Source organism: Rhinatrema bivittatum, chromosome 1 (assembly GCF_901001135.1).
Source record: "Rhinatrema bivittatum chromosome 1, aRhiBiv1.1, whole genome shotgun sequence".
Taxonomy (NCBI): domain Eukaryota; kingdom Metazoa; phylum Chordata; class Amphibia; order Gymnophiona; family Rhinatrematidae; genus Rhinatrema; species Rhinatrema bivittatum.
In genome coordinates, this window is record NC_042615.1 from 796,859,183 (window position 1) to 796,880,535 (window position 21,353).

The 21,353-nt window shown below is 41.5% G+C and overlaps 1 protein-coding gene across 1 annotated transcript in view; it reads right to left on the reverse strand.

Annotated features, from left to right (window-relative positions):
- The window catches only part of PIK3C3 (phosphatidylinositol 3-kinase catalytic subunit type 3), a 498,179-nt gene that overhangs the window by 243,533 nt on the left and 233,293 nt on the right, over positions 1-21,353 (reverse strand). Inside the window, 2 exon segments of the mRNA XM_029581010.1 lie at positions 475-591; positions 10,700-10,805. Coding sequence (XP_029436870.1) covers positions 475-591; positions 10,700-10,805 — 223 coding nt within the window.

Sequence of the window (21,353 nt, forward strand, 5' to 3'; positions counted from 1 at the left end):
CTGAATGTGTACAATACAAATTCTATGCAGTCTGCATCTGACCAAAGAAACTGTTTACTTACTACTACAGAACTCCTGACACTGTTTCCCCTCCACCACCACCTTGAAAAACAGGAGCCCCCTAAAAGGTCACTGCATATCATTTTTTTTTTTTTTTGCAAATTTTGACTTTTCTTTTTATTTCATGAGGGAGTCCATTCATTTTTTTCTGCCTCCAATTCAAATCTTTTCTTAGACACCAAGTTAACTCTGATCTGCTAATAAAGACTTAGGACTGGATTTATAGATAGCTTTTGTTTCCATTTTGTGCATATAGGGAAAAAATCTTTTACAAATCAGGTTCTGAGTGTGCTGCACTGGCATCCGCTATTAGAAAATGGTGATGTCTGAAAGTGAGAGCAAACGGAGTAGATGGAAATAAGGAAGCATGAAAGAAGATGATCATGAGGGAGAAAGTTTGATGGCTAGGCTTACCTTTTTTTTACGATTTCCACTTTCACGCTGCACTGCTTTCATTAGATAAACCAGTCGATCTACGAATGTCTGCTGAGCTGCCAGCAGGGAACGCATCACCCTGACAGACTTATCCCCCTGAGAGGAAAAAAAGAATAGATGATTAGTTCTTTATGCTATCATTATGCCCTTTTTTCAGAGCTTTTGTTTATTCTGCCAGGAGCTATGCATTTCTCAAGATAAAAGCAGAAGAGAAAACAAACAGATAAATAAAATATTACCATTATAGAACTTATATCTGGAGCTCATGAGAACAGATGGTATGGAATATAAAAGTTTATCAGTAGCAGTAAGGTAAGTCATTAACAAGTTGATCTTCCAGTCTGTTTCAACGGTATATAACAAAAATAATTCTCTGTAACACAGGGAAATGAGCATTATGTGACAAAAGATGTTCAGGATGTTTCTGCCAATCATATACCAGATTTCAAGGGCATCAACCTATTGTATGTGACATAGCATAGGAGTAATCCAAAGGCCAAAGGTAACCACAAACATAGCTCACCAGTTTTTCATCAGATGGTGGCCACATTGTTGTGAATCCCCGCCGCGGCAGTCCACGGCCGGGTCCCCACCTCACCTCCTGCCTTGCCTCTGTTGGTCGCGGCGTGCTCCGCAGTACTCTGGGCCAGGACTGGGCCTTCGCGCGCCGCTCTTCCCATGAGGGAGATGCCGCTGAGTTCCTGCATGTAACCCTACCCCTTAGGCAGGCGCGCGCAAGGGCTCGGGATTTAAAGGGGCCGTGGCGAGAAACCTCGGCCCAGCCCCTAAAGTGACATCAGACGCTACAGGGTATTTAAACCCAGTCTGCATTTCCAGTGTTTGCCTTAGCAACAGGTCCTTCTCCGCTGGAGTGCTAGTTGCTGTTCATGTGTTCCTGACCCTGCGTTCTTCTAGTTCCTATGTTCCAGATCCTGCCTTCTTCAGTTCCAGTTCCTCTCCTGCTCCGGTCCTGAGTTCCAGTTCTGCTCTGCTCCTGATCCTGCTCCCTTCTCGGCTTGCTTCTCTGGTTTGACTTCTGCTTGGCTTCCGGTTCGTCTTCATTTGCTGACTGCCCTGACTCTTGGTTCGTCCATCAACTCCGCTTGTCTTCAGCCTGCCCCGATCTCTGGCCTGGATCTTCGTCTTGCTCCGCTGCCGCCTGCCACAACCTCTGGACTGCTCCTGTTACTCCTATATTGCTGCCTGCCTCGACCTGGACTGTACTTGATATTCTCTGTGCCAGGAGACCCTCGCCTAAGTCCTGCCAGCCCCGGCACCCAAGGGCTTAACCTGCGGGGAACGAGGGCTGGTATAAGTGAAGGTCCTGTCCGGTCTCCTGGTCCTGCACCGCTTACCGGCTACGAGTCTGCTGCAGACCTTCCTCCATCGGATCCTCACCACACTCTACTCGGCCCAAAAGTCCACATCCATAACACACAATCATAAGCTTGAGAGGGATTTGTACTACTCCGATAATGCGAGACACCCCAAACTAAATACCTCTTTTTGCCAATCAGGTATTGTAAGACTAGAAGTTGAAAATCTTTTAAACTCATTTTAAAGGTACGTTAAACTAATCAAGTGTGGAAAAAGGATGGATGCAGATAAAAAGTAGACAAATCTGGTCATGACATATAAAGTAAAGTTGCTTAACAATAAGATGTGTTCTCTGAAGACACCAGTTCACCAAACACATGGGTCTCATGACCTTGCTTAGCATTAGACAGAAAGAACTAAAAACCTTTTATAACCTAAAATGAACAACCTAAAATGAACAAAATCCAATCCTTCAGGAGAAAAATAACTCACCACTCAAAAGCATTGCTCATTAACCTCAGTAGGTCTGTTTCTTCCCTCAGAGATATTGAAAGTCCATTCCATAAATTTGGAACCTTGTTTTTTCTGAAGACCAGCAATCGCCAGCTAAGGGCTGTCTTCACCAAAAAAGGGGAAAAAACAAACATTGCCAACTGGGTGTCTGGATTACGACAATTTAGTTGGTTACTTGATTTCTGAAAGTCCTAGATGCAAAGTCCTAGTAGGTGAGCTACTCAACCCAGGTTGGAAGCATCTGTAGTTAAGAAAATTTGGTGGGGAGAAACTTGGAAGGGTAAATACCAGGTCAAACTGTCTGTGCAAAGAAGGCCTTGGTAAAAGGTTAGTTGAGTATTTCTCATTGGAACAATACCACATTGACAGGTATACAGGCTCTCTGAATTCCTCCAATTCAAAACATATTTGCTGAATGGATGTCTGAGAATTCACCAACCCTGGTGCCAAATAACTCTGTGGTCTCAAAATCTTCTTCTAGGGCAACAGGACTAAGCAATGACAAATGGCAGGAGAGGTATCCCATTTAACCCATTGGAATCTGACGAGGCAAAATGGTGCTAACATAGGGCCAGATTTTCAAAAGCATTTACTCGAGCAAAACTGGTTTTTGCTCGAGTAAATACACTTTACTCAAGTAAGTGGGCTTTTCAAAATTGCTACAATATATGCCATTGAATTGTCCATAGAATTTACTCAAGTAAGTGCACTTTACTCGAGTAAATAGCTTTTGAAAATTGCTATGATAGTATGTCACATTTACATGCGTAACTCCTTTGAAAATTACCCCCATAGGCTTAAGGCGCCAGACCTACGTTGGTGCCAACACATTCATCACCAAGGGGGAGTCATTGACAAGAGGATTACTCATTACACCAAAAGTAGTTGAGGTGCTTGACACCAGGACTGACGTGCTTGGTGTGCTGAGAAAACATTTCAGGAGCGATTTTCTTATCAAACGCTTTTTCGTAAAGTGCTGAAGAAACACAAGAATCAGACTCATAGGGGACTGGACATCCTAAATGGCTCTCTGGAGGTCAATGTCAAAGGCTCTGGTCTCTTGTCTGTACCTGAGAGACAGAGTTCAAATTCAGATGCAGCTCGGAGCTGGGCATTAAAGAGATGATTCAAGGTTTCAGAGCATTCACTCAGAACCCACTCTCTCCAACTTCATATTCAAGAAATTGGAGCCATCATCTTGTCTCAAGCATGGAGAATGACATCTCTCTCAACTCCTGCGCCTGTGCTCTATCCAAAGATCATGAGGGCCTCTCCAGTGCAGCCTGGCCATCAGAGGCTGGTGCAGCTCCATGATCCTATCGTCAAGCTTTCAATATCAGCTTCAAACAGTTAGATTGGTTTTCACTGGAAAGGAAGGCAAGAATTCTAATCTTTCAAGCACAAATCACTCTCAGTAACATCCTTGTGCAAATGCCACAGCACATATTTTTATGGCCTTCTCTCAAACATTTGTAGCAAATATCTTGATGATCAGTGATGGACATTGTCTCTCAGCATCTGAGAGAGAATTTGAAGTCACTGGTCATCAAGATATTTGCTACAAGTGTTTTGGAGAAGGCCATAAGAAAGAAAATGTCCTATTTGTCCACAGAGAAATGTGGTATACTTGTTTTAAAAATAAAAGCATATTTGAAAGCTGACACCCTACCCCTCATGCACATAAAAGTATGTACAGTGGTCACAGCATGGATACTTTTACCCAAGAGGAAAAAGGGGCAGGGTTAGGCTGAGGTAGGGAAAGTACATGTGGAGAATTTCCCACATGATCTTTGCATCTGTTTCAAAGCAGGTACAAAATACCTGTCAGCCTGAATTTTTAAATTTACTTTTGAAATTTACTTTGCAGGTACTGTGGGTAGTATAAACAATACCCCCATAATGTGTCTGCACTGAAGAGGGCTAAGGTAGATGGTGGATGTGTAGGTGAATTGTTCAAGGGCATTTTGAGATGCACTAAGTGGGGGGAGACAATTTTCAAATGGGCAAAAGCCAGAAGGATGATTGGATGCATAGTGAAAGAAATGGTCAGCAAAAAAAAAGAAGGCAATATTGCTCCCCACTGGTGAAAAACTAATTTGGAATACTGTGTACCATTCTGGAAACCACATCTTCAAACCGATATAAACCAGTTAGAATCAGTCCAGAGGTGGTTTCTAAAATTGTCATTGATTTTAAACATAAAAGCATATGGGGACAGACTTAAAGATCAAAATATGTATACCGTAGAGAAAAGGCAGGTCAGGGGAGATATGATAGAGATATTTAAATACCTCCAAGATATAAATGCACAGGAGGTGGGAATCTTTCAAAGGAAACAAGGCTCTGGAATGAGGTATCATGAGATGAGGGTGAAAGGGGATAAGACTCAGGAGGTATTCTAAGGAAATCTTTCTTTATAGGAAGGGAGGTGGGTACATGGAATAGCCTCCCAGTAGAGGTGGCGGATATAAGGACACTATCTGAATTCAAGAAATCATGGAATTAGCACAAGGGTTTCTCAAAGACTGGAAGGGAGTGCGGAGCCAAGCAGTTGGTGTGATTGGGCAGACTATAAAAGCCGATTGTTTTTTTCCTGCCATCATGTTTCTAAGTTTGTGTGGCCATGGTTCAACCTATGTGTGTTAATCATTATTAATGTAGTTAGATGTTGCTGAAAATCTCATTTTGTGATTTAAATTGGATCTGGTCTTAGCTCTTTGTTCTGATCAGGGTTACACTATAATTATGCAATAATTTCTTATGGACAGGGCATTTGGGAAAATTAATGCCCTGTCATGAGAAAATCAAGGACTTTTAAACCAGAAAACAACATTCACAATAAATGCCAGGTTCACAAGGGATTACTGTTATTACATGCTAAAATGTTCTCTCTTCCCAATCAAACTACAGAAATTTTAGGAAAAATTAGTTCACTGACTTACTTCACACATTTGTTAGTGCCATCAGACCAGAAATTAGAAAAGTAAAAATAAACTAGTTGTTAAATGTATGTCTTCAAAGCTAAATTCCTACATTGTAGACTATCAGGTCTTCATGGTCAAGTTTCAGTTCACTTTGTGGAATAGCACATAGAAATCTGAAAAGTTTATTTTTCAGGATAGCTGAGAGGTGACTCTCAATAAACTATGCCCAAAAAGGGATTTGCAGTTTTCAAAAAAAGTTGTTCATCAAATGTAACAAAGCACAGAGCTTAAATGATCATAGAGATCAAAGGGATTTAATCAGCTAAGTAAAGACATAGCCACCTAGATCAATGCCTTTGAAAACTGATTGGGCTGAGCAAATTATCTTTCCAAATTATACCAGGCAGTTAAATTTAGCCATCGATTTCTGGATGTACCTGAGTATGGGGTTAGGTTGGAGAAAGAAAGTAAAATTGGTTCTTACTTGCTATTTTTCGTTCCTGGAATACGACAGATCAGTCCAGATGCATGGGTTTTATTCCCCCTACCAACATAGGGGAAAGAAGGAAAGCTTTACTGAGACTGAGTTAGTTAAGCCATAGTGCCACCAGCAGTCCCTCAGTATTTCCCTGTACCTAAGCCAAGATACAATGGAATTATAACAAACTCCCTTACTTCTAAATATGAGGGAAAAGGTATGCCCGTCAAACAGAGCCCCTTAGACTGTAAAGTAGATTGAAAAACTCTCCAACAACTTCAACTTCTACACTATATACATCCAGAGTTAAGTGGTCTTTCTAGAAAAGCTGGGTGTCTGGAATGAACTGTGGTATTCCAGCAATGAAAATTAGAAGGCAAGAACCAATTTTCCTTTCCTGTTCCTACCCCAGATCACTCCAGATGTATAGGATGTACCCAGGTTTCCCTAGACTGGGCGGGAACTCAAAAGACCTGCTCAAAACACACGCTCCTCAAAACCAGCTGCTTCCGGTGCCCAAACATCCAGCCAGTAATGCTTAGTAAAACAGTGTAGAGAAAACCAGGTCACCATCCGACAGATCTTCTGCAGGGAGATCAACTGATATTCATCCCAGGACGCCGCCTGAGCCCTAGTAGAATGGGCTCGGAGACCCACTGGGATTTAATGTCCCTTGCAAATATAAGTGGACATAATGGCCTCCTTTAGCCATTGTTCAATGGTGGCCTGAGAAGCGTTGTTCCCCTTACTCGTTTCTCCAAACAGCACAAATATAAGATCTGACCATCTGAACTGTTGATGACCGTCAAACAGTGTACTAAGGCCCACTGCACATCCAACCGGCAAAGTTCCTTTGCATACAGAGAAGCAGAATCCAAATTTCTAAAAGCAGGAAGCTCTACCATCTGACTCAGATGAAAAGAGGATACCACCTTTAGCAAAAAGGATGGTACCATGTGTAAAGACACCCCGTCTTCCAAAATCATAAGGCAAGGCTCTCTACATGACAACGCTTTGAGCTCTAAAATCCTCCTGGCTAAAAAAATTGTCATTAGGAAAATCAGCTTCAACGTAAGATCCTCTAGTGACACTTTCTACGACGACTCAACAGGAGGGCCCCAGAGACCCCACAAGAGCAAATTATGATTCCACGAGGGAAACACTCGCCTCAACTGAGGGCACAAATGTTTCACTCCTCGAAGAAAACAGAGAACATCCAGATGCAAACACAGGGACAACCCTTGCACCTTACCTCGAAAACAGCCCAAAGCTGCCACTTGGACTCTTAGAGAATTAAAGGCTTCCCTTACCTAAACCATTCTGTAGAAAAGCCAGAATGTGAGAAACCAATGCCCAAAGAGGAATCCCCTCCCCAAGAGACATCTTAAAAACTCTCCACACTGACAAAAGCCAAAGAAGTGGAAGGTCCCCTAGCTTCAAGCAAGCGATGTCTCTCAAAAGCTAAACCGCAAGACAAAAGCAAGCCACCTAATACAAGAAAATTGGTCCATGATGAAGTAATCTGGGAAGATGTCAGAGTCAGATTTATCAAATCCATAAACCATGGCTGATGCAGCCATTCTGGATCCACAAGGATCACCTTCGCTGGGTGAATCTAGATACACCATAGCACCCTTATTAGGGGCCATGGCGGAAACATAAATAGTATCCTGCACAGCCACAGAAGAACAAGAGTTTTGGCCCTCTGTCCCAACCTCCCTTCTGTAACTGAAAATAATTCATGCTCTGGCATTCAGGTTCGAAGCCATCAGATCCAGCTGAGGAACACCCCATCTGGACCAAATAAGAGCCACTGTCTCTTCCTCTAGCTCCCATTCTCTGGGATCTAGAATCTGTCGACTGTGCAAATCCGCTTGAACATTGTTCATCCCCATCTACATAAGATGCCACCAGAGTCACCAGATGCGGCTCTGCCCAGCAGAAGAGTTTGTTTGCTTCCTGAGACACCCCAAGATTTCTGGTCTCCCCTTGACGGTTGATGTAGGCCACCATCATCGCATTGCCTGAAGACCCGCACCACCTGTCCACACAACTGTAGCAGAAAGGAAAACAATACATCGTGAACTGCCCTCATTTCTAAATGAAAGACCACGAAGCCTCCTCAGCCATCCACCGACCTTGTGCCATCTGCCCCAGGCAGATGGCCCCCCAGCCTTTCAGACCAGTATCAGTGATTACTACCACCCACACTAAAGTTTCCAACTCTACACCCATCTCCAAGTTGTCCACAAAAGCCACCAGTAGAAATTGGACCTGAATTCCCCTTGCAGTGGTAGCTGAATCTGAAACTCCTCTGACTGAGAATTCCAGCGGGACAGAAATGCCTTGTGGAGCAGTCACATGTGTGTGAATGCCCATGGAACTAGATTGAGTGCAGAAGCCATAGAACCCATGTCCTGCAAATAGTCCCAGACTTTGGGTACTGGCAGATGCAACAACCTGAGGACTTGAACCTGCAACTTCAACACTCTCTCTTCTGTAAGGAGCACTTTGACCAGCCTGCTAGCGATACCCTAGCAATTAGGTTGGGACCAAATGGCTCTTTGTCAGATTAACTACCCAGCCCAGATTTCGCAACATGTGCAGGACACATTCATTTGAGTGCTGAAAGACTTTGCCTAAAAAAGTCAATCAGCCAGATAGGGATGCACCAAGATGCCTTTCTCTTCGAAGCGCTGCCGCCACAACCATCATCATGTGGTGAAAGTCTACAGTGCTGTTATGAGCCCAAAAGGAAGTGCCTGAAATTGGAAATGCTCCCCTAGCACAGCAAACCAAAGGAACTTCTGATGTGCCACCCAAATGAGAATATGCAGATACGCCTTCTTGAGACTGAGGGAAGCCAGGAACTCTCCATTGTGGAAGTCTACAATCACAGAGTGTAGGGTCTCCATCAGGAAAGGCAGAACCTTTAATGACATATTTATTCTCCGGAGGCCCAGAATGAGCCAAAGGTATCTTCCTTCTTCAGAACCATGAAGTAGATGGAATACCTTCCTAATCCCCGTTCACCTAAAGGCACAGGAACTATGGCCTGCAGATGCGTTAATCGACCTAGCATGGCACAAATCTCCTCTTGCTTGTGTCTGGAAGTGCAAGGGGTATGATATGTATGCTTTGCGGATCGGGAAAGTAAATTCTAAGGTGTACCCCTCTCTTATAACTATGAGAACCCACTGGTCTGTCGTTTTCTTGTTTATTTCTCGTAAAAGAACCAATCGCCCCTCCATGATTTCTGGGGAAGAGTTGACCAGACGCATCTCATTATGAGGACTTGCCTCCTTCAGCTCCTTAACTATAGGATTCCTGGACTGATTTACATGGCCCACAAAAGGACTGCATCTTTCAAGTCCCCTGCCTCTGGGAGGAGCCCATACCTGGGCAATATCTGCTTGTCTTCCTAAACTGCTGTCGCCCTGGGAAGCTCTTCTTGTTCCCTTTAGGCTTGTCCTCTGGCAATTTATGCACTTTGTACTCACCCAAGTGCTTCACTAGTTGCTCCAAGTCTTCACCAAAGAGAAGCTTTGCTTTCAAAGGAAGATTGCCCACCTGAGATTTGGACCAGACATCCACGGACAAGTTACGCAACCAAAGAAGGTGCCTGGACAACACCACCAACAATATATTCTAGGCCAATATGTACAGGAAGTCATACAAGGTGTTTGCAATATAAGCCATTCCAGTTTCCAATCACTCTGCTTGCTTAGTGGAGACATAAGGCCCTGCACTTGGCACCTGAAGCTACTGCACCCAGGGCAAACGGGCATGTGCCATAAGGCTATTGCAGACAGCTGACCATATGCCAATGTCGACATCTTGAACATCTTCTTGAGATGTACTTCCAATTTCTGGTCCTGAGCAACCTTGGGAGCTGCTGACTCCACCACTAGACTAGTCATCTTTTGGTCACAGCTGAGACAGAAAATTCCACCTTATTAAGGTTCAGAAACTCCAAAGTGTCCTCCAGCAAAGGTATAGCCTTGCCATCGCACTTCCATTGCTCTGCCGTACTTCAAACCAACCTCTGGAGTGTCCCACTCCCTGATGACATAAGAATATAAGAATATAAGTTATGTCATATTGGGTCAGACCAAGGATCCATCAAGCCCAGTACCTTGTCTCAACAGTGGCGAATCCAAGTGACAAGTACCTGGCATGTACCCAAACATTAACAGATCCCATGCTACTAATGCTGGCAACAAGCAGTGGCTATTCCCTATTGATCAATAGTAGTTTATGGACTTTTCCTCGAGGAACGTATCCAAACCTTTTTTAAACCCAGCTATACTAGCTGCCTTAACCACATCCTCTGACAATGAATTCCAGAACTTAATTGTGTGTTGAGTGAAAAAAATAATTCTACAATTTGTTTTAAATGTGCTACTTGCTAACTTCATGGCATCCCCCCCCAAGTCCTTGTATTACCCAAGCGTAAATAACCATTTCCCATTTACCCATTCAAGACCTTTCATGATTTTATAGACCTCTATCATATCCCCATTCAGTAGTCTCTTCTCCAAACTGAACAGCCGTAACCTCTGTTCAATGCTACCCACTTAACTTGGTCAGCCAAAGCAGGCCTAAATCTGTCCTGCGACATTCTGTCCCAACATTAAAGAAAAAACAATATCTGGTTCCCTAATGCCCTCCTAATCTATATACGAAAAATATAGTAGCTGTCACCGAAAGTCTTCCCCAGTCCCATTCTTCCAAAAAATACAAATAAAAAATACTAGATCCAAAGCCCCCATACCCAAACCACCTTCTTTAAAGAAAGTGCTGGTGCCACCAGAACTCCACCCCATCAAGCCTCAAAGCCCCACCAAGGATCTTAATTCCTCTTCTCTCAGGTGCATACTAAGTACCAGTAGTGCTAAGAGCCTACCAGCACTCAATATTCATTTATTCATCTTACTGTCAGTGAAGAGACCAATCCCTGTTCAGAACTCACTTTTAATAATGCTTGGCTGAACCTTCTCATGACATTCAGGTACATTTCATGGGTCTTTGGGTCTCTTTGTTGAGTATCATGGTCTTCACACTCTACTATGACATACCTTAAAAGTATAAGAAAAAACTCTGTTAGATGGCATAGCTTCTGTGAGGTTTCTATGAAATATACAGTAAATAACTATCCATGTACTTGAACAATTTCCCACTTCCTTGCAAATCCACATCTTTCTCACGCTTTCTCTGGACTTTCCACTTCTTGGATATACTTTTGTTCAGACAATCCAGTATTTCATCTTTGGTGAAAGACAAATCAAATAAGCTTCTAATGCTGACTTCTTAAAGAGCAAAATTTCAGGGCATTAGTTACTGTGTTGAATAAGATTAATCATTTCTCTAGAATTTGGTAAATCAAATGTGATTTTCTCTTACAAAAGACAATAAAGCTGTGTCCTTATTTTCTGCTGAGAATGGTGTATTTCTTATTTGACTGCTTAACTTATTTTCTCCCATGTATTGGATAGGTCTTCGGCATTTAGCACCTCATAGATATTAAAATACTCTAGAGCTGCTGTTCTGTACCTCTCTCTCTTATTCAAAGGAAGTAAAAAAAAGTGAAAATTAAAATAAAAGAAGGTAAGAATTCCTCTGAAATTTTTATCTTTGAGTGTGGCGTACTCAGATTAAAGATATCAGCATAACCGCTAATGCAATCCCTTCATCTTCCTCTGAATAGAGCGCTGTGTATTTGATTGTCCAACTTCTCTTCAACATGAAATCTGTTTCATTTAATCACATCATAAGAAAACTGCATCTACTGTAATGGGCTCTTACTAATGTATCATCAAAGATACTACTAGTAAACAAAATCATTCTCTCCACTGTATACGCATGATGTCAGAGTATGAATACTGTCAAATTTTACAAGCATTATTGCAGGGCTGGACAACTCTGGTTCTCAAACAGGCCTGGTTTTCAGGGCATCTATAATGAACATTCATGAGAAATATTTGCCTACAATGGAGGCAGTGCATGCACATTTATCCCATGTATATTCACTGTGGATATCCTGAAAACCAGACATGTTAGTGACTCTTGAGAACTGGAGTTGGCCAGCACTGAATTATTGTTTTAAGACTGACTTCTATAATTTCACATCACCTGGAAAACTTTATTACTTGATATATCTTGGTTTGTTTGAATAGGATTAATGGAGTTTATGGAATTTAAAAGGACTTCAATTCTGAAACATATTTGGATTAAGAACATAAGAAATTGCCATACTGGGTCAGACCAAGGGTCCATCAAGCCCAGCATCCTGTTTCCAACAGTGGCTAAACCAAGCTACAAGAACTGGCAAGTACCCAAACACTAAGAAGATCCCATGCTACTGATGCCAGTAGTAGCAGAGGTCATTCCCTAAATCAACTTGATTAATAGCAGGTAATGGTTTTCTCCTCCAAGAACTTATACAAACGTTATTTTAAACCCAGCTACACTAACTGCACTAACCACATCCACTGGCAAGAAATTCCAGAGCTTAATTGTGTATTGAGTGAAAAATAATTTTCTCAGATTAGTTTTAAATGTGCCACTTGCTAACTTCATGGAGTTCCCCCTAGTCCGTCTATTATCCAAAAGTGAAATAACCAATTCACATATACCCATTCTAGACCTCTCATGATTTTAAAGACCTCTATCATATCCCCCATCAGCAGTCTCTTCTCCAAGCTGAACAGCCCTAACCTCAGTAGATGTGGCCTATGTTGTGGAGTTAAGCATTAGGGAAAAAGAATACAGAGGCTCAGGATGCCCCTACATAAAACAGATCACAATGAATCACTGTCAAGGACCACATATATATGTACTGCTTGCTTATATATAGGGAAATATTATTGCTTATTGTTTTATTTAGTAAGAAACAGCATTTTGCAGAAAGAAACTTTGCTTGCATTAGGGTTTATATAGGATTATCAGACATATTATAGTTAGTGTTAGACATATGAAACTGCATTTGTGATCTTAGAATATTATGAAGGCACTTTCCCCTGACAGAAAAGACAAGTCTTATTATCTCTGCTACCAATTCAGAACTCTTAGAATAGACACATTATCATTAGAAACAGACAGCCATGTGATAGTTAGAAAGTATCAAGCATACAGAAGTGCATCTGTTTTGGTAAGATAATAAAGTCAGTCCCAGGAAGGTACATCTGTTACTATAAGATTAAGGAAGCAGACCATCCAGATTAGGGAAGTAGATCATCCCTGGCTGTTTACTCAGAACTGGACTGCTGCCCAGAACAGCCAAAGCTGCAAAAAAAAAAAAAAAACAAAAACAAAAACAAAACTACCAGTTTACAGTTGAACACATGCCAAGATTTGCGAGAAGATACTTTCTGTATCTTAAAATATACTGTTTTATAATATCTTCAGTTCAAATACAGAAACCATTCTGAGATCTTACTTTAAATGTTTTTCTTTCAAACATTTAACAAGAAACATTTCCCTTATAATAAGATACTAGAATATTTGCCTTATATTTAGAAGCTTTTACGGTACCCCAAAGAGGAAATAACTACAGTAATTCAAGTCAGTTAAGGAATGAGGAAGTACCTTTCAGTGAGAGATGAGGCACACGTGTTTGTGTGACATCTGACATACAACTTATGGACTCCACCTAGAATGATAGGAAAAACAGAGAGAACCAAACTCTGTTTACGCAGTCAGAGAACCCTGGACTCTGGGCCAAACTTGGCTGTCATCCCATCCTGGATACTAGCTAAGTACTAGGTCTGTAATTAGGTATATAAGAGGGAGGTTTGGAAGCAGTTCTTTTCACTGAGTGGACAACCAACCTGAGACTTTCTATGATGACAAACAGTGCCCGATGCACCATCATCTCCCCACCAAGACCCTTCTTCATAGACATTGCTGAGGATGAAATGGGGGAGACATCACTCAGAGAACTGCCTACTGTAAATATTCTTTTAGACCATTATCTTATATGGTCTTGTATATATGCTTTTTCATATGGTATTACATTTATATACTCAGTTATTTGCTGGGCTAAGATATAATCTAAATGCTTTGCTGCTACACTGCTGATTTCATTGTGAGTTATATTACTGCTGGTACTCGTGTAGGAATAAAGCTTGCATATATTCTTTTGCCAATTTCTCTCAGTGTCTGTGCCTTATTTCCACTGGGTAACACGGGGCAAACATCCCATCCCATGGCCATACCACAGGCTATAAGACCTACAATTTCAGGGTGGCAAGTCCTATAAATATGATTTTACTATTATTATACTCAAGTGTCTTTATACTTATACAATAGAAAAGGCTTTTAACAGGGATCCTAATGAATCAGGGAAAACAATAGCTTTTTCCTCTCCTCTTCTCTCCATTTTAACATGTTTTTCTACAGAGAAACATCGTAAATGATGGCACAAAAAGACCCAAGTGGGCCATTCAGTCTGCACAGCAAGCTTTTTTTTTTTTTAAGGTAGTAACTGCCGCTCTGTGCATGTTACCCCTCCCTCCCATGCCTTCTGTTAAGGGCAGTAACTGTTACTTCATGCAGGTTAAGCCTGTGCCTTCTGTTAAAGGCAGTAAATTAAAAAAATATTTTATGGCTTGACATAATTTCTGCACTTAGGGGTGGTTAAGACCATAATTTAACCTTAGATAATCAAGATTCCTTGATACATTTTGTTTTTCCTATATCAACTTAAGTTTTCCTCCCTTGCTGGACTTTTGTCCCCTAGACACGAAGACAGAATTTACTTTAGTGGTGAAAAACTAGAATTAATTGAACGTCGGCAAAAAGAAAGGAGAAAGTAAGACCTACACCTATCAACGAGCATTCAAAAAGTGAGCTAAAAATATATTTAAACAAACCAACTTTCACAATCAATTCTCAATTGGTTATCTGGTAAATTTGGTTATGTGGGAGTTGGTTTGTTTAAATATATTTTGAGCTCATTAATTGAACATTACCACGGAACAAAGGCATGTAAGGTTTGAAGGATGTAAAAATTGACTTATTACTACAGAACATTATTGGGTGAGTGATCAGGGCAATGGTGGTGCGACTGATAGAGTCTGATGCCCTGAAGTGAGATGCAAGGAGCCTGTGGAGACATGTGGTGCAAATGAGGCCTCATCAACCATAAATTAAATAGGCATCGAGCTTGATATAAGTGGAGGACTGCAAGATGGAAGAGGAATGGTGCAACGGATCAATCCAATTCATCTTTTATTTCTCCTCCCCATAACAGCAATCCTTGATAGAATCAAATGTGTCTAAATGGGAAGAGCAGAGAAACCGCGTATGGTGGGCTTATTTTATTTATTTATTTATTTGGCATTTTTATATACCGATATTCATGTAACAAGTTACAAATCACCTCGGTTTACATTCAAACAATAAATTTTGCACAAGTCTGCATTACATTGAACAGGGAACGAAACTTGGAATCAATAACTGTGGAAGAAACATTTAGATAACTTGGTTGGAGTATTACAGCTGATGAAGATTCATGCTAACAACGCTGCCTGAATATGAACTTGTATGGTCATTCGAACTGGGTGAAGGCTTCGCAGAACAGCCATGTCTTTAATCTTTTCTTGAAAGTGTTTGGGCATTGTTCTAGTCTGAGCTCCGGAGGGAGGGAGTTCCATTGCATCGGTCCTGAAGTGGAGAAGGCTCTTTTCCTTAAAGTGGATTTAATCGGGTGGGCCTGCAGGGTGACCCTGTACGCTGATCTCACTGGTCTGGAGGGCATGTGCTGGCAAAACTTTGCAGCCAGGTGCTCTGTTTGATGTGCTGCAGGAAACAAAGTCTGAAGTCTCAAACAGAAGCTTCTTAGAACAGAGCTGCAGGATGTTCAGGCTGCCCTGCTGCATTCTAAATACTGGTTGCATTCGATATCCCTGCTGCTAGGAAAGGATAAGCTCCTATCAATGAAAGCCTGGAAATAAATTGTCTCCCTGTTTTACCATATTTTCTATTTTTCTTCGATTTCAATTTTTGCATTCCTGACTACTTCCCCAGCTTCTCTTAGCTTTTCCAGATATTATTGCCTGTCTTCCTCTTTCTGTGATCTCTTGTAGTTTATGAGCAAAAAACTTTTTTCTTTTAATTTTTTTGTTACTTATTTAGAGAATCATTGGGCCTCACTTTCCTCAATATTTTATTTACTTTCCTAGCAAAAAGTTTAGTTGATCTTATTAGCTTTAAGTTTTGTCCACTGCTCTTCCACTTCCCCTAGATTTTCCCATCCAGCTAATGACTCCTTAAAGTACTCCCCCGCTTTAACAAAGTTAGATTTTCTGAAGTCTAGGGCCCTCACCTTGGAATGAACCTTCACCCCCTGTGCTCTAATACTGAACCACACCATTTTTGTTCACCGGATCCCAGATATTTGTCCACTACATCATTAGAAAAACTGCTCCCACTGTCAAGCACCACATAAAGTATCACCCCCCTCAAGGGTTCCTCTACCAGTTGACAAAACACTTCTCAATCCAGAATCTCCCTTCTTTTAGAAGGCACTACAGCCGGGATGTCCAATCAACATCCAGGAGATTGAAATTCACCACCTCTCCCTTTCATAGAAATTTTCTGCATATCCTCCATTAAATCTCTATCCATTTCTTCTGTGATGGAGAGCTGTATAAAACAAATATAAATAGATGTTCAATTCCTTACCTACAGTGCCTCCTCACTTCAGAAACCCTGCAATTCCATTGTTTTATTATTTTGGTATATATATCTTCTTTTTTTATATCTATAGTGCCATGCCTCCTCTCTTCCTTCCTATCCAATCCTTCCTGAATAGATTGCAGCTTGGTAAAACTATATTCAAGTTATGGTTTTCTATGTAGCACACCTCTGTGACAGCTACTACATGCAAGTCAGCTTCTTCCATGACTGACTCTAGATCTGGGACTTTATTTCCCATACTATGAACATTAACACATATAGCTTTCCAGATGTTGTCTTTTTTTTCCCATTTTATACAAGTATTTGTTTTACATAACTTAGGGCTTTGTTCATTCAGCCCTACTCAATAGGTTTGCCAGAATATGTCTGAAGATGCTGCACTCCTTCTTCAGCAGATGGACCCCCATCTCCACTCAGCTTTCCTTGAAACATCATCTCTTGTCAAGGAAGCCAAAGGCTCTGGTCAACACCATCTATGCAGCCATTCCTTCATCTCCAGAATGTGATTTTCCCTTTCTAAGTCTTTATCCTTGACTGAGAAGATGAAGAAGAATACCAACTGTTTACCAATCTGCTTTACCTTCTCTCCCAGAGCCATGGGAGAGAAGATATTTTGATAAGATTTGTGTGGTACATAGTATCATTTGTGCCAACATGGATGAGTAGCATCGGCTAGCACTCAATACGCTTGTGTATTTTTGGCAAACTCTCCTTAATATCTTGGATTTTGGCACCTGGCAGACAGCTCACTTCCCAAGTCAACATGTATGTTCAGCAGATGATGTCTCCATGCCTCTCAGAAGTGAGTCACTAATCACTACTACCCTCCGCCTACTAGATACATTTGGCTGTTCAGCCTGCAGTACTGTAGTTTGCATATTTCAGTAACTCCTCATACTAGTGCACGAGGATCATTAACAGTTAATGCAGCTCCTGGGTCCCTTGACATTGATGCTTTCAGTGCCAATGAGGGGTCATCAGACATAGAAGTTTGGCTGAAAATGTCAAAAAGTGACAATCTTTGGGTCCTGATAACTTGGGTGACATTTTTAAGCAGATGACACAGCCAATGAAATCAAATACTAGGTCCAAACAGCTCACATAAGTCATGTGAAAGTCAATTATGGACTTCATTTATTTTTTGACCTAGAAGTTTCCTCCCGCTTGTTTGGGTCTCCAGCTCATTTGTAACCAGGGCAGGGATCCTGTGCCATGAGTTTTAATTCACAACTACCCAAGGACTTTTCTCCCATTTTTTATTTCCCTCTTCATTCCAATCAGTGTATCTAGCATATTCATTGCAGTCACAGTCCTGAGCCAGGGACAGGGCTTCATCCAGATCCCTGCAATCATGGGTTCTGAATCTGGTAATTAGGTATCACTCTTGTGAAATGACCATGATGCCCTCCCCCCTGGAAACTGTGAATGGGTATTCCCAACTCCAGTCAAACCAGGGAGCAGATGACCTGACATGGAGATCAAACTAGTGACCTTACACATGGTAGTGCATACCATTGCTACTGAGCCAGCCTGGTTATGGACATCTGATGCAGCACAGGCAAGTTTGAAACCGCTGGACTTCTTAGACACTGAGCGAAACACAGATGCAGCAAAATCAAGAAATGAAACTGTTGGAGAAAGGCCAACCAAGGTTACTATACAGGTCTCATTGAGAATCGAAAAATCTCAGGGCCAAAAAATTGCACTGAAAAAGAAAATTCAACTTAAACATGTGTTGAAAACTTACTAAGAGGTAAAGAGAACTGAAGAACAAACAGAAACAGAGGAGACCAGATCATGAAGAAAAATAATGTTCTCTCTTAAAAGGAAAACCACATCTGATATCAACTACAAACAAAAAGGGATAACACACAACAGCAACTCAATGAGAATTCCTGTGAATGCCATGAAAAGCCTTCTAGACATTTCCAGAGCTCTCTAGGAAATGCTCTGGATTGATGTAGTCAGATAACATCACTCACTTGTATAGCTGATTATTTTGAGATACAGTAGCTTAGATAAAACTATACTCAGCAGCACCAAAGAAAATATTTAAAGGCTTCAGCAAGCTACACAAGTCCACCAGTAAAACCACTTGCTGAAAATGCCAGGTGTATTAATCCAGGTTATATGAGGTGAAGTTTAATAAAAGTGCAGTTTATATAGAGTACCACCACTGGTCACAGATTCACAAATCACAACAGTTGTGCTACAAAACAGGGCTTGAATATTTATCAGCTAAAAGAGCAAGTAACTAACAACTGCTGAAGTCAAACTGCTGAACTTTTGACATTAAATATCTCTAATGATAGTAAATCACCCTGATTTTATTTTTTACATATTTGGTGATAATTTAAGTATAGAGGAAATGGAAGCACAGTGAAGGAATATCTAGCCATGCAAATTAGTTGCTAGCATAGAGTTACACAATTACTTTAAATTGTAGGAGGTATCAGCTATTCATGTTTTTCTGACACAATACAGGGAATGGTACTTAAAGTTTGATTTCTCTTAGAAAAGGAGGCCTGCAATTCCACAGACTTAAAACTATAAAACCATAAGTGCTGCCATGCTGCATCAGATTAATGGACTACAGAGCCCAGCATCTTGTCTCCAAAATTGGCCAGCCCATGTCACTTGGGAATACTCAGTAGATCCCAATACTAAAGTTCATTCCATGTTGTTCACTTCCAGATAGATGTAAGAGATACAGACATCTAAGTCTACCGGGCTAATAATTGTTAATGGATCTGTTCCCCAGAAACTTGTCCAAATCTTTTTTAAACTCAGCTATACTACTAGCCTTGATCACATTCTCAGGCAACTAATTCTATAGCTTAATTTGAAAGGCATATAGTAGATCTGCATCCCATCTGAGGACAAAAGCATCAAGAGCAGACCTGAATTTGCTTTGAAGAATAAAGCAATATTTTTCAACTTTTCTATTTATCTAGGAACCACTCCTGGGGGACAAAAAAACTCTTCTGAGGCAATCCGCCAGCGTGCTGGAGATCCCAGGAAGGTAAGTAACTTGGAGAAAAGCTCTGTGACTGCGAGCCCAGTCCCAAATTAATTTGGTCTCATCTTTCCAAAAATGAGCTCAAGGCAATTTGAGTGTTGAAAAAAATATTTGAAATGTATTTATTTTATTTAAGTGTTTTTATATACCGTTGTTTGGAACTGGCCTTCACAACGGTTTACAAGAGAAAAAAACAGTACATAGAACAGCAAACAGGTGCACTGAACGAACGTAAATAAGATGCAATTTGAGAACGAATGTAAATAAGATACATTTTGTGATCAAAAACAGTGGCATACAAATTAGAGGCACTGTGGGATTACAAACTTTGGAAGAAGTAGTAGTGGACTATAGAATATTTAGAGAGGTATTAATAACTGTAAACATTTAGCGGGAAATTTAACTATCATAGGTATACTATACATAATGCTGGATTGACTTATTTAACAGGGTCGTGATTAAGTGTGTGTTGTGTGGTATCTGCTTGTTTAGCTTATCGGATGCCATCTTTGTAGGTTTGTTGAAACAACCAGGTTTTGAGGAGTTTTTTTGAACACTTTGATGTTACTCTGAAGTCTTAGATTTTCAGGGAGCTTATTCCAGAGGGTCGGCCCAGCTATTGAGAATGCTCTTTCGCGTACTGTAGTAAGTTTGGCTGCTGCAACTGTGGGAATTTCTAATAATGCCTTATTTGCAGATCGTGTGCTACGCCGTGATATTTGTGTGTGTATAACGTCGTTTATCCATTTGACTTCATTCCCGTGTATGGTTTTGTGGAGTATGGATAGTGTTTTGAATTCTATCCGATGGTCTATGGGAAGCCAGTAAAGTGATTTTAAGACAGGTGTGATGTGGTCTGCTTTTTTTTTTTTTACCGGTTAGAACTCTAGCTCCTGCATTCCGTAGGATTTGGAGAGGTCGGGTAGTTGATTTGGGTAGACCTAACATCAGAGAGTTATAATAGTCAAAGCTGGAGAAGATCAAGGATTGTAGAATGGTTCTGACGTCCGAATGATTTAGCAGAGGTTTTAGGCGTTTCATTATCATTAATTTGTTAAAGCCGTCTTTGACCTTGTTAGTGTTTGTGGTAGTTGTGGGTGGATCCTTGGGCCGGTGGCAGATGACTACACATCTGGGGGAAGATCTAGAGAGGGACCACCAGTCAGGCTCAGAGTATGGAGACAGATACACACTAGTTCTTTTATTAAACAGTATAAGGAACCACCAGAGGTGGCAGTAGTGAGCTGGAAGTGCCCAGCTGGGCTGCAGTCCCTCAGATACTGGAACAGCGATCCTGGATAACGGAGCTGTAGAGAAACTGAATACAGTGAGTAGGCACAGTATGCAGAGTTCAGGAACAGAACCTTGAGGGTAACACTCACACAATAGTCTCTTAGAAGCAGCCCAGGAGCTGGAATGAAGTAGGCCCTCGAGGAGCGAGTACCTGGTTCCAGGGAACACTCTAACAGAGTGATGGTAACTCATTGGTGTTGTAGGCAGCGATGACTTCCTGGCAGAAGTGATATTCAGTAGCAAATCCGGGAACGAGGGCCCTCGAGGAGCGAGTACCGATTCCAAACTGCAATCTGAAAAGCAAAGAGAAAGCGAGGCCCCCGAGGAGCGGGTACCCCTGGTAAGTCTGAGGAGGCAGAGTAGCAAGGTATGCGGAGAGCAAATCCCATCAGCTGATACCTGGAGGAAAGCCCTTGCTAACTCGATACGTTAGCGATTTCTGAGACCTTAATATTCGGTGAGGATGACGTCACCTCAGGGGGACGCCTCTGAGGATCGCGCCACTGCTGGTACTTGAGTCGGGGCCACGCCCCACGCGCGCCCTTAGGCTGCTGGGAAACATGGCGGTGTGCAGCGTCCAACCAGTCCAGGGACGCCGAATAAATGGCAAGAT